Genomic DNA, 13,444 nt, shown 5'->3' with positions numbered 1-13,444 from the left:
ATTTGAGTTGTCGGACGGTAGCTGCATCTACGTTTGTGCCAAAATTAATGATGTCTAGTGCGCGGTAGGCGTAGATATTGTTATTTGCAGTAAACGTTTATTTGCAAAGAAACTATATACAATCGATATATAGGGTGTCCATTGGGACACTTTCCTTTCAATCAGTGAACTGTATATGTATATCAAGGGCATGTACGTGGTAGTGCAGTCCGGAAGTCTTCTGAAGGTATGGTGAGATGTGGGTTTGTGTCTCTCTACCGGAGCACCTCGGTATGCTCCTGTGATTCATATTCGCCCAGCAGTGCCATCATAGATTCCAAACCCGCAGCCTCCGCTTGTCTCCTAGCCTCGGGAGAAACATAGGCGACGTCAGCCCCTCGATCAACGAGCAGTCTAAAGATACCCTCGTGCTCCGATTCAATTGCACCAAATAGCGGTGGCGTATCACCAGTATTTGGGTCCATACCCGCGTCAAGCAACACTCTGGTGGTGTCCATGTAGCCTTTCCTCGCTGCACCGTAGAGCGAGTTTCTCGAAGCCGTTGCATGTACATCTGCCCCCTTCTCTAGGAGGCTCTTGACAACTGACGTGTGGCCGTTCGATGCGGCGATGCCGACTTCTGAGCCACAAATCTGCGCACCGCTGTCAAATAAAGCTTCGACAATATCATCGTTCCCTTCTCTGCATGCCCAGTATAGAGCATTTTCTGTGACCCCAGCATTCCTTTGTGGAAGATCAAGACGTGCTCCAAAAGTAATCAGATATCTTGTCATTTCCACCCATCCCCACCGGATTGCGTGGATAAGTATCTCCAATGTCCATTTCGGGCTGTTCAAGTGAGATATCTTTCTCGATTCCAGCTCCTTTTTCATCAGTTCGAATATCTCCACACTAGGCGTGTATAGGAGACATCGAATCTGTCTCATTGGCCACGTGCGCCCCCTTTTCCTCGGTACTGATGATATTTCCGTAAGAAAATCGGGGCCTGACTGGAGAATGTGCAGCACCATCTCGATGTCTCCTTTCTCAGCCACTTTGGACAGGAGATAGATGCGCCCTGAGCTGCACAGTAGATGTTTCCTATCACCCGCGGCAAAAAGTAGACTCAAGACTTCGTAATTTCTTGCCATCGTGGCCACCAGAAATGGATTCCCAAAAGTATCTCCTTGCCATCTTAGTTCCTTTTCTATCAGACTCTCCAAAAGAGGAACGTTGTTTGCAAATGCAGCTGCGCTGAGAAGGTCGAATTGAAAATGTTTCGCTTGGTAGTCTCCACGTCTCTTACAAAGAAGCAAACGTACGTTATGAACCCCGGTTGTAGAAGCTGCATGAAGAAGCTGTAGCGCATAGTCTTTGTAACCAAATGGTGCTCCATGCTGTGATGCCAGAATATCTGCGGCCTTGCTGATAGTGTGAAGTGTAGGGAAGCCTTTTGTACGACGTTCGAGTAGACGCCGCTCGATATAAGGTCGGACGTACGCCCATTTGTCCAGCTTCACCTCGCAACCGTCGATGACATTCGACACGCACAATGCTTCGACAAGTTCGTCTGAGAAAAGCTCTCAATCCATGTTAGCCACGAATATGTCTTGTTGGAACGTACCCACTGTTGACTAATCGCAACCTCAAGGCGCGTTTGAGGCCGCGCAATCGAACAACTTCTGCCAGGATCGTCCTAAAGGTCTCGAGAGGTAGATTTAAGAGACTCGACGGATGAGGGGCAATCGGTTCGAGCATAGATGCAAATATTGGAGTGAATCGATATTTTGACGAGGGTGTCGAGAATGCTGAAGGTAGAGTAGAATTTGAATGTAAGAGTGATGGCTTGCTAGGGTGGCGGAGGCCGCCTATATAGAATAGGTTAGTATCGTGGCACCTGTTGGGTGTACTTGGTAGGAAATGCTATCCAACAACAGGAATCTACGCTCCAAAGCTATGTCGCCAACATTAGAAAGTGTGCTCACACTTTGTTACGGATAGCGTTTCAGATTGTCGGGCGTTTACTACCGGCATTATCAATGCAAAGGTCTTCTCCCATTGGCTGCACGATAGCCTTGGCGGATTGTTTCTCGCACGGGATCCTAAGGTTTGCCTACAAATAGAGTCCGTAATCGCCAAAATCAGCAACCCTTATTTTTAGCTAAGCTTGTAACGTGACAGCAAGTTTAGCCCTAATGAAGGCCACAGAAATGGGTAAAGTCATGACACACGTATTGTGAGATTGCTAATATTAGTATCATAGGTATACACACTCAAAAAGCAACAATTGGTTTCTAACAAGAACGTTTAGCGCTAATCATACAGTGAAGTCCCATCCCATATTGTGAATCTCTATCAGTCGCCAAGTTTCCTCATTTCCACTCAGAATGAGTCTTGTAGCTCTTCTTTGGCACAAGATCGCCGAAAGACACGTCCCTCCGCCGGATCTTAGCGCCAACATCTCTCATCTCTCGCGTGTCCATATCGAAACAAGCCTGAGTGTGAGTCTCGTCACATACATCGAAGAGCTGTTTACGGCTCATGTCGCAAAACAACTTCTCCTTCCCGTGGATTGCCAGGAAGTCTGCACCTCGAGACGTTTCGGACTCGCACAAGCGACGAGCGCTGTGAGATGGCAAGTGGGAGATGGTTAGGTGATCGGGTTGATGGTTCATATTGCGCTTCAGCGGCAAACTGCGTGGGTAACTTCTCCTCGCTTTTGCCGGCTGCTCCCAAGGCAATTCTGTCTAAAGTTTCAAAAAGTCAGCTGATATTCAGTGATTCGCACGAGCTGTGAGGAGAACTCGTACCCCGTCCGGATAAGCACGCTTCTCTCTGTCAATCCCTAGATCAGGTTCCTCGAACGCGCCGCTTCCATTGAATTTCAGAGGTTGCTCGAATACCGCCCAATTCTCATACTTGAAGTCATGGTAGAATGTCATCCGTGCCGAGTTCTTGCAGAGTCGAGCATCTCCGATATTATCGCCTGCTTCATTCGTCTCTTGATATTGCGGGAGCAATGGACCGGCGAAGTCTGTCATGTGCATGCTAACAGCACTGGCCACGATGTCGTTGCTATGATCAGAATCCAACCACACACACTTCGGCGGGACATTCGAATTTCCAAACGCAAAGTCACTTTCATACCACTCTGCACCGCACTGTGCGCCCATGTCTCCGGTCCATGTATACGTCGCACCGTCGCCATTTGCAATGACTGCAGACAGGCAGATCGCATCGCCTTGGGTCATGACTACCGATACGTACTGCGGCTGATGGACTTGGGTCTGGAAATCGATGCCAGGATCATTGTCAATAATAAATGTTTTGGCCTGGGATCCTTCGAGATGCCCGTCCTTGAAAAGTGATTTATCGGAGGTGTGCGCAAGCTGGAAGCCAAAAGGGCCTTTGGCATAGATATCGGGCATGCTTCCTTCGCTGTTTGGAGCATTGCCGACGACGAGCGTGACTTGGGTTTGCTTTAGGGGGTCGGGAGTACCACCAAGGCTTTGCAAGAACGAGGCGATGTCGAGGACGGTGACAGCTAGGCCTGCTGCACCCAAAATAATAGATGTCGCCATTTCTTAGATGGAAAAGCGAGAAGTGTAGATATGATGCAGTTTTTTTAAGAAGGGAAGATGGAGGAGAGTCCAACGACAAGAGGAGAAGATAGAAGTTGAAGCAAAAGCACAACAGAGGAGAGAATAGTGTCTTGTTGAGTGTGGAAGTCTGAGTTTGTGAGTTTGCTCTCCCAGAGGAAGATGAAGACGTCTTTTGTATTTCTCTGAGTCTCGAAGGCTGGCTCCGGGGACATGACTGTAAACCAAAAATGGATCACTCAGAAAGATTTGCCTGACGATTGTAAGTCAGGTTCCGCAATGTCTGACTGAATCTTCCCTTCGCGCTGGGGCGGTCAACTCCGAAATAGCGAAGGGCTGTGTAATAGCCCATAGCACTGCCCTTTGCAAGCGGCACAGTCTTCCAGATCCTCCTACTGCCATAACTGTCGCTGCAGAGATAGACGCCAAGGATTCTTACCACGAACATGAAACACAGGCTGTAGTTGGACAGTTGTTTCAGACTAGTCAAATCAGTCAGCTTAGTCGATCTTGGAGAACCGAGATAGTGAGGGCTTTCGCACGAGAACCACCAAGGAATTACTCTACACCCAATCTCGGCTAAAGATCTGCGAATAATTGCCCTATCGGTGACTTAAGCGCCCGGCATTGACCAAAGAGCTTTCTTTGGAGGCCACCCCATACCATTAGCACAGTGCACGCAATGACTACTCCCTCAACATCGAATCGACAGAATACGACCTCTAGTCTTGATGGCAAAGGTTGTCTTGAGGTATTAATTCTAGTATGTAACCTGGTTCAAGCCGCATTTTAGGTCATTGCGAGGCGAATGAGCTGTGAGGGTGAATGCTCCGACGGGGTCACACATGATTAACTCCCGCAAGAATCATACGGACAGAACTAATTCCGTATAGCTCAGAATAGACCCCAAGGTCTCAAGGAGAAACATTCCAAGAAACGGAGCGCCAAGCAATGTTTCGTGTGCTGGTGGAGGGCAGTGTATGTCTATGTCTGGAAACTTGGCATTTGTAGCTACGAGGACGATATCCAGACCTCGAAGACGATAGAAATTTCTACGTATATATACTACACCTTTGGAAGGGTGTGAAAGGTACAACACAGTGCGAACTCTCTTAGCAACAACACTCACTCAGGATTCCTTCCCCGCAGTTTATTCCTTCAAGATGCTTCTTACCGCCGCAAAATTCATTCTCCTCAACGGGTTACTATCGACCGCACTACCTCTTCCAGGCTTCATACCCAAACTACCCGATGCACCGAAACTCCCTGATGCACCGAAAATCCCCGATGGTGGAGTAACTCCTGAGATTCCTAACTTCAATAACCCAAACCAAGCTGTTCCTGAAGATGGCCGCTGGCCGCCGCCGGAGACTCAGAATCCTGATACTCCGAAAGACCCTGCCCCCAATACTCAGAATCCCGATACCCCCAATGACCCTGCCCCCAATCAGCAACCGGAATTAACTTCTTGCACCATTAACGGAAGGAAGCGGGCAGCCTGTACACCCAGCGAGGATAAATGGAATGCCTTGAAAGTAAGAGAGGGGCAAACAGAAAACCAGTTTTCGATTGCTGGAAGGACAGCGATCACTCGTCTGGATAATGTGAAGACGAATCCGCCACCACCAAAAGATGTGCCCACTGGAGAACTTATGGAGTCGAGATATGCGGTCGGCCAGACGGAAGGAACGAATGCAGAAAGCCCCAATATTCTCCGGGTTGTGAAGAACATGGATGTCGAGGGAGACTTTTCATGGTAAGTTAAAAATGCATGCTAAGCACACCGTTAACTCACGCTAATCCTACTTCGAAGGACCGATATCTCAGTCAGGAATACAGATGCGGACATCGACTCATTCATCGCCAGCAAAAGAGCTCAGATCGACCAAAGCTTGTCGCCGGAGCAAATTGCGAAACAGAATGCGGATCTTGATCAGTTTGCAGTGGATCTCAAAGACCCCCAAAACGGCGCAATGCTCAGAACTTCCATCAACCCCGAGTCTCGATCGATAGTCATGGACTTTAGTTTCAACCAAAAAGTCGACCTACATCGCAAATATCCCCGCAACGACAACGACCCCATTGACGAGGAAAACTACCGGAGAGCAGGTTCTGACGATGGAAAGCCAGATGATCAGAAGGAAGCCATTACATACACGGATCAGGTTATGTATAGCCTGGCCAAAGTTTATGAACGTGCAGGAAAAGATCTCAAGGCCGAGCCAATCGAAAACATTGTCCGCCGCAACATCGAAACTGTTGAGACCAACAAAGTCATCCAAGCTGCTCTGGCAAAGTCTGGACAAAAATTAGACGGCCCTGATGATGTAGTGAGTTTCGACAAGGGCACGCCGGAATTCGAAGCCATCATGGGGACAATCCACGGGGAGCGCATGTTGCAGATGCTTGTAGAGTACGTTTTGCAGCCCCAACTCTCCATGATCATCTCTGTCCCCCTCATTCTACTGCTCTGCTTTAAACTTCAGATAAAGCCACGCTAACCATCTTGCAGCTACGTCGATAAGCTCGGCCCCCGTCGCATCAAGAAAGTCTCCGTTATGCGCGATCAAGCGAGCATCGACAATCCCGCTAGCGACGTTGATACCGATACACCCAACGCTAATTCACCTCAGTCTCACGACTCGGATGTCGAGATGACAGATGTTGAATCGGACAGCGATTCCTCCAGTTCCCCTGAGTCTGGTCCCGCGAGCGACCCTGAGTCTGATCCCGCCAGCGAGGGGTCGGCTTCATCATCAGGCGAGCTTAAGGAACATGACATGCTCTTTGAGCTTGAAGACATTCCTTGATAAATCTGTGAAGTAAGCCTCAGGAATTTTGATGGAGTTGTCGTGGTACGTTTTGTTGTTTTTCCAATTTGCATCTTTAGAAGGAGTCGTGGAGTCGCATTTGTATTCTCAGCGTTCATTGTCTTGCGATAGAATGTAGTAAAGGGAGGTTGAGAACGATATTCGGTTCACGTGTTCTATTCATAGCGTTATCCACTTACTAGAAAGAATTGATTTTCGAAATGCCGAGATTGAATACTGAACATTCATCGTTGCCGCATAGCCAAAAATGTCTGCAAACTCAAAATATCATCCAGCCAGAAAAGAATGAGGGGGGATGAAACCGAACCACATAAAACAGCAACACGGAAAACCGAGCGACAAATTTCATCAAAACTTCTTATCTAGACCGTAAGTCTGATCCACGTCCTGCATACCAATAGATGAAAGGTCAGGTACTAAACAACTACCTACGGACTCTATTACTAGCATCAAGTAATTAAGACATAAAATGTAGATATCTAAACCTCTGCTTGAGTGTTCGCCCACTTTGCTTGTGGAAAGAACGCTATGAGTAATCTAGTGTTATCAACGCCGAGAATACTGCCTAAAATGCTTGGTGGTCCACCGTCGATGCTCACTTCATGCCTTGATGCCTACTTCAGCCCTCCTTCATTCACAAGCATCAAGTGGCTTCCCATGTCTGCACACTTTTCAATCCTTAGTCTGTACTTCATCGGCAACGATCTGTTTCGCCTTAACTCCTTCAGCACGCATATCAACATTCCATATCCATTCAATACGTTCTTTCATAAACGTCTTCCACTCATCCAGCTGCGCGCCCTCAAGCTGCCGTACATGGAATGAGTACCACTCGGGTCCGGAGCGAGTACTGATATCTTGGACTTTCAGAAACCGAGGCTTCCGCACGCTCTCGGCTGCACGTAGCGCCGCACTCACTGTGGCTAGAGAATCGTCTCCGTCGCTAATCATGGTTAGTACTTCAGCGAGGACGTATGCGTCCTCGACGGCCTGTGAAGCGCCAGCTCCCGCATGCGGTGGCATTGCATGAGCGCCATCGCCTATCAAAATAATACGGCCATCTGCGAAAGACTCCGGCTGATGAACATGCTGATGCGCAGCCCAAAATGCAGGGTCAGTATCGAAGAACGCAAGGAGCTTATGCACTCTAGGACCCCACTTCTCAAGATCTTCCTGGAACTGCTGCTTTTGGCCTGGAACGACCCAGTCTTTCCGACCCCAGGTTTGCCCCTGGCGGGAGATCCAGACGCCCACGTTCACGGCTGTGCCTCCGTTTACCGGGTAGTAAATCATGTACCCGTTCGGACCGAGCAGGACTTGACTCTGGCGCGCTGTATCGCCGAACACTTCGAGCGCGTTCTCCATTGCGATGACAGCTCTATAGGCACCGTCCTGGTTGAAATGCGGGCGGCTGACAATGTTATCGCTGCCGAACATGCTTGCTCTGACGACGGAATGCACGCCGTCGCATCCTACCAATATACTGGCGGTGTCTTCTGTGCCGTCCTCGAACTCGAGTTTGACATGGTCACTGTGCTGTTGAAAAGCCCGCAACTTCTTGTTGAATCTTGCGTGCTCAAGCCCCATCCGCTGCGCAAGCGTCGCGAGAAGCTCCTGCCGATGCATAGCCAAGTTCCCCGTGGGCGGCGCTTTCAGCTCCATTATCGTCTCGCCATCTGCATGCTCCCCAGACGCCGCGCCATATCGCACCCACATCCAAGTATCTTCGTTTGGCGGCACATTTCTCGTGGCAAGCTTGTAAATCTGGTCACCGAGGGACGGCTCGATTTCTCTGAGAGCACGAAGACCGTTCGGCGCGAGGTTGATACCGGCTCCGATCTCTGTGAAAGCGCCCTTTGCTTCGTAGATTGTGAAGGAGATGTTGCGGACTTTGAGGGCAATGGCTAGCGATATTCCGCCTAGGCCGCCACCGACTATCGCGACGTGTAATTTTTGTGTTGAGGACATAGCACTCGGTCGGAATATCGTTTGGGGAAGCGAATGAGGGTATCGTCTCTAAGGTTTGGAAAAACAAGCGAGATACTGGTGTACGGGTATCTGGTCGTGCCGTATTACTCACCCTGGCAAAGATCAACAAGCTTATCAGGGAGTCAGCAATGTGGCTCAACTTGAAAGGTGGAGAAGAAAATCTTAAGCTTCATGTATAGCACTGCAAACGAAGCGACTGCCATGCTAAATGGTAACGCCTGCTTAAAGTACCATCGTTGGCTGTTCAATACTTCATCGGAATCCTCGTACTTCACTTCAAATGTTGTGTACAAGTGAGCTTGGACCATTGCGCACGGGCCATTCACCTGTGGTCAAAAAGTGACGGTGACCACTAGACGATCCACACCTGGCTCAAAATTACCCGATTAGGTAGTTTGACTAGACAGCTCTTCATCACTCCGAGAAAACGCAGGCCTCAGCGCACAGACCTTGAACTTAAAAGTGAAGGTGACCGCACAGCAATCGACACCTAACCCAATATTACCCGATTAGGAAGTTTGCCAAACCAGCTCACCATCACTCCCAAAACATTCACAATTCGCTCATGTTCCTTTGTTCATCTCCACACCCTCATTTATTCTCTCGCAGGGCGCCCATCATTCAATATGATAGCTAGCAGTGCGGAAACCCCCCGCTAGGGAAGTACTCCGCATCCGACATCTCGAGCCGATGCCAAACTCGCCTACGGGTACGGCTTCCCCGCACCCCAGACCTCCACTCAGCGTCCCCGTACACTCCACACAAAGCCAATCAATCCAGCCCGCGTCTGTACAAAACAAGCATGCCGAGCACACGGTGTTCTCTTAGGCACAACGCCTCGGTTCGGAGCTAGATTCTTGACGTATGCCGATGGCGCCACGATCCGTATTTCTTTGACGCGTGACGCCCACGCGGGGATGTAGTGTCTGGGAGCCCGGTATACGGTCGCGCATTATACAGAAGCAGATTCGTATAGCATAGCACAGCACAGTAGGGGATGGGGCAACGAGAAGGAGCGTGGAAGGCAGGTGGTTAAAGGGCAGGATGTCATGTTGACCGCCGCGGCAACCAACAACAGCTTCATGGAGCGACTGAGTGGTATACCGGACATCGTCATTGCCAAGAGCGACAAGACGCGCCAGCAGGCGATCTTTAAGGGTGCCATGCAGCGTTGGGGCTAGAGCTTTGTGGAGGAGAGCTATCTGTCTTGGGGAGAAAGCTATACGCCTTGGGAAGGTCATAAGTTGGTCATCGAGCCATGAAATTACTAGATCCTAATATACCTACATGTTTGGCGTCCTTTACGACGGATCTCAATTCGCAAGCTTCCACAGAGACACCAGCGTAGCAAATCGCGTCCTGTATTCCGAGCGCCAAACTCGACATTAGACTCACACTGCATCCACCCCCTTCGCGGAGAAGTATTGGCAGTGCGAGCCGGTATCTGAGTTCGCCCCATCAGAAACATATTTGTTTCGTGCTGTGTAGCACTGAATTACATTGCGCTTTTGCGTCTCGCCGTCGTCGCAAAGATGGAAAAGCCACCAGCTCACGAAGACAAGCATGCCACCAAAGCAGAGCAAATATCGCGCATCGACGCGCTCGCCACCGCGCCGGGCGTCACGCGGGAGTCTTTCGCCCATCTCGACGAGAAGGCCATCCTGCGCAAGATGGATCTACGCCTGATACCCATGCTCGCGCTCCTCTACCTCCTCTCCTTCCTCGATCGCGGTAACATAGGGAATGCTCGGATCGAGGGCCTGGTGGAGGATCTCGGGATGACGGGGCCTCAGTATAATTGGTGCTTGACGGCGTTCTTCTTCACGTACGCGGCGTTCGAGGTGCCCAGCAATCTGCTGTTGAAGAAGCTTAGGCCGAGCATCTGGCTACCGAGTATTATGGTGGCGTGGGGCGTGGTTATGACCTTGATGGGGATTGTGCAGAATTATCATGGTTTATTGATTGCGCGGATATTTCTTGGTGTAACGGAAGCTGGGTGAGCATTTCCATTTCAGTTTGTGCTAAATCTTGGAAAAGATGCCAAGTTAAGCTTGATCTGGCTCTGTCGTCTTGTTTACGCAGCAGAACGAGGTATCATGAAACTAATGGAAAACAGACTATTCCCGGGTGTAGCGTACTACATCACCATGTGGTATTGTCGACATGAAGCTCAGTTCAGACAAGCTCTGTTTTTCAGCGCCGCCTCAGTCGCCGGAGCATTCTCAGGCCTGCTCGCGTTTGGTATTGCCAAGATGGACGGCATCGGAGGCCTCGAAGGCTGGCGCTGGATCTTCATCTTAGAGGGCATCTTGACCGTCGTAGTCGCAATCCTCGCATATTTCACACTCTTCGATTTCCCCGAAACCGCCAGCTTCCTAAACGAGGAAGAGCGAGCCTTTGTGGTATATCGACTAAAGTACCAAGGACAGCAAAAAGACGACAACGTCAGGGTTGCGCAGGATGATTCATTCCAGTGGAAATATGTTAAGGCTGCTTTCTTGGACTGGCAAATTTACATGTCGATCTTGGTATACTGGGGAATCGTAGCACCGCTCTACGGCATCTCGCTCTTCCTGCCAACCATCATCAGAGGGCTTGGGTTTTCACGCGCGGCAGCCCAGCTCTTGACCGTACCAATCTATATCACAGCGTCAGTCCTTGCAGTAGGCACGGCGTGGGTTAGTGACAAATATGGCCGGCGGTCACCGTTTATATTGGTGTGCCTCGGTATCATGGCGGTCGGCTTCATCATGTGTCTCTCAACTGGCACACCTGGAGTGGTGTACGCTGGGGTGTTCATCGCAGCAGCAGCTCTATATCCAGCTTTTCCGGGTAACATTACTTGGCTATCCAACAGTAAGTTGATTGCAATGTAGCAGAGACCAATTACTGATTCTTTCCAGATCTTGCGGGCTCCACAAAGCGTGCAACAGGACAGGCCATCCAGATTGCCATGGGCAATCTCGCCGGAGGTATGTTTCCAGTCATTCCTTGGAAACTCACCTAACGATATGCAGCCATGGCTTCCAACTTTTATCGGTCAAAAGATTCGCCTCGTTATATCCTAGGACACGCGCTCGAACTTGCCTTCATCTGCGTTGGCATCCTCGCGGGGCTGTTTTTGGTGTGGAATTACACCCGTATTAATAAGAAGCGAGAAAGGCAGATGGCAGAAGGGGCGCACAACGGGTATACGCCAGAAGAGCTGAGTGAGCTCGGCGATCGTGCCATCAATTTCCGTTACTTCTTGTAGTTACATTACGTTTGCTCGGATTACACCAGAAAGGAATGCTGTCCCAAAATTGTGATGAAGCGGAGGGTCGAGTGACGGAAGTGTGTTGTGTGGGGAGGCCTGGAAGCGGGTCGTTGATCGGCTTCTTCCGGTAGCTCGTATTGTTGTGCTCATCGATGCTGCCGGACGTATCGGAGCATCGGAGGAAACTGCATCACCCAGGGGAATCGAGGTGTTTTCCTGTGTGACGTGTCTGTGGTCTGACTAAACCCCAGTCTGCGTTTTGGTGACGAGGCCCAAGAGTGGAAGGCTAGCTAGGGCAGCCGAATGACACACTCTCGCCCGAAATTCTAGCTGTGGAGTTGACAAAGCCGAGTCACCCCGAATGTTGCTCTTCTGATGATCAGTGTTCAAGACTGGCCACTCGTCGTTTTAGAGGCCATGGATACAGCGTAGAGGCTGGTTAACTTCGGACCGCTTTCCCAAAGCCGTAACTGCAGCCTTCCCTGACTTACAGATGGCTCCAGGTTTTGCCACGGTATTCCAACTGCAAGATTAGTTGAATACGTCAATAATCTTGTATGCCCGTCTCTCCGATGAGAATCTTCTCTTTGCCTTCCCCATCCGTGTCGAAATCGGACTCCATGCTGTCAAAGTATGCCTCCTGAATATCCCGCTCCTCCTCCGGATCATCGTACTTGTCACTTCCATCCACCTTCACATAATCAAAGTCCTCATCATCACCGCGGAGAAAGCGCTGCGTCATCTCATCTCTCCACCAAGCCTTCCCTTCCTCCTTTGACATAGGCACCTCGTCCTTATCCGCCTCCTGTATCTCTCCTTGGGGTCCTCGAGTGTACGTGAATAGCGACGCCGGGCTTGGGTGGCTTAGAGCCTCCTTCTTCGCCTCAACGCGCCACAGGTCCGTGGCCATCTGCCCTGAGAAGCCTTTTCGTTGTCCCTCAGCCTCGCGTTCGGCGGCAGTTTGGAAGCGGCGGATGAGACGATCGTAGAGGAGCGGGTCGGCGAGTTCGAGCGAAGAGTCGGTGAAGTATTCGGGGTGGACGTCGAGATAACGCTTGCGCCTGTTCTTCGCTTTGAGTCGGTGCGAGCGCTCTTCCCGGACTTGGGGCATATCTTGATCCTCCATGGGTGTATCGTAACTTCCTCCTTTGCGCGCATCGTCCTCTGCTATCGTAATTAAGTCTCCCATTGCGACGCCATTTGGGTGCGCGCTTGCGTCGTCCGGATGCTCGTTAGCAGATCGAATCGCGAGCGACTGCATGGTGGCGTTTCGAAGGTATGGCATGCTTTGGGTAACTCCAACGAAGGGCGCTTATAAGTGAATGTCCAGTGGGGAGCCTCAGTGAAGCACGTTCGCATGAAATGACAGACGCGCTTCGTAATGACGCCACAGCTCTCGCGCCACGCTCCGCCGCGGCTTCCCCACCAGCCCGCGCTAATCCTAAAACGCTATCCGAGATGAACTGCAGTCGGTTGTTTCATCAATGCTTCAAACATTTTCTCCATGAATCGTTGCGAACAACAGTTGTCCTTCTCGCTGAACCCATATATGAGGTGATCCTGATTTTTCCGCCAGCTTTTGCAGCTTTGTCACTCCTTCCTCTGCCACCATCGCGCGGGTCAGCGGTCCGTAACAGCGGGAAGAAAGAACTTGGGTTTCTTGTGCTTTGATTACTAGAACATTGGCATTGCTTTTAGTTGCGGATACCACGTTGCACTGTTGTGATACCCTTTTAATAATTGCCGCGCGAGGGCGTTATCAGAAAGAGCTAGAGGAAATACAGTGTTAG

The 13,444-nt window shown here is 50.3% G+C and overlaps 6 protein-coding genes across 6 annotated transcripts; 2 read left to right on the top strand and 4 right to left on the bottom strand.

Annotated features, from left to right (window-relative positions):
- Positions 1-254: 254 nt before the first annotated feature.
- On the bottom strand, positions 255-1,485 carry N0V89_003490 (uncharacterized protein; the record flags this gene model as incomplete). Its single annotated transcript, XM_056212292.1, has 2 exons — positions 255-1,280; positions 1,480-1,485. The coding sequence occupies 2 exons, from the start codon at positions 1,483-1,485 to the stop codon at positions 255-257; spliced, it is 1,032 nt and encodes a 343-aa protein (XP_056072600.1).
- A 1,268-nt stretch (positions 1,486-2,753) lies between these two features.
- Positions 2,754-3,560, bottom strand: N0V89_003489 (uncharacterized protein; the record flags this gene model as incomplete). The annotated part of the gene is made up of 1 exon (XM_056212291.1): positions 2,754-3,560. The coding sequence occupies one exon, from the start codon at positions 3,558-3,560 to the stop codon at positions 2,754-2,756; it is 807 nt and encodes a 268-aa protein (XP_056072599.1).
- Positions 3,561-4,741: 1,181 nt separating this feature from the next.
- On the top strand, positions 4,742-6,388 carry N0V89_003488 (uncharacterized protein; the record flags this gene model as incomplete). The annotated part of the gene is made up of 3 exons (XM_056212290.1): positions 4,742-5,334; positions 5,392-5,991; positions 6,091-6,388. The coding sequence occupies 3 exons, from the start codon at positions 4,742-4,744 to the stop codon at positions 6,386-6,388; spliced, it is 1,491 nt and encodes a 496-aa protein (XP_056072598.1).
- Positions 6,389-7,081: 693 nt separating this feature from the next.
- On the bottom strand, positions 7,082-8,377 carry N0V89_003487 (uncharacterized protein; the record flags this gene model as incomplete). The annotated part of the gene is made up of 1 exon (XM_056212289.1): positions 7,082-8,377. The coding sequence occupies one exon, from the start codon at positions 8,375-8,377 to the stop codon at positions 7,082-7,084; it is 1,296 nt and encodes a 431-aa protein (XP_056072597.1).
- Positions 8,378-9,930: 1,553 nt separating this feature from the next.
- N0V89_003486 (uncharacterized protein) lies at positions 9,931-11,651 on the top strand (the record flags this gene model as incomplete). Its single annotated transcript, XM_056212288.1, has 4 exons — positions 9,931-10,394; positions 10,449-11,254; positions 11,302-11,370; positions 11,416-11,651. The coding sequence occupies 4 exons, from the start codon at positions 9,931-9,933 to the stop codon at positions 11,649-11,651; spliced, it is 1,575 nt and encodes a 524-aa protein (XP_056072596.1).
- Positions 11,652-12,198: 547 nt separating this feature from the next.
- Positions 12,199-12,915, bottom strand: N0V89_003485 (uncharacterized protein; the record flags this gene model as incomplete). The annotated part of the gene is made up of 1 exon (XM_056212287.1): positions 12,199-12,915. The coding sequence occupies one exon, from the start codon at positions 12,913-12,915 to the stop codon at positions 12,199-12,201; it is 717 nt and encodes a 238-aa protein (XP_056072595.1).
- Positions 12,916-13,444: the final 529 nt, after the last annotated feature.

Source organism: Didymosphaeria variabile (assembly GCF_027946475.1).
Source record: "Didymosphaeria variabile strain IMI 356815 chromosome Unknown scaffold_3, whole genome shotgun sequence".
Classification (NCBI taxonomy): domain Eukaryota; kingdom Fungi; phylum Ascomycota; class Dothideomycetes; order Pleosporales; family Didymosphaeriaceae; genus Didymosphaeria; species Didymosphaeria variabile.
This window is presented reverse-complemented; position numbering and strand designations above follow the sequence as displayed.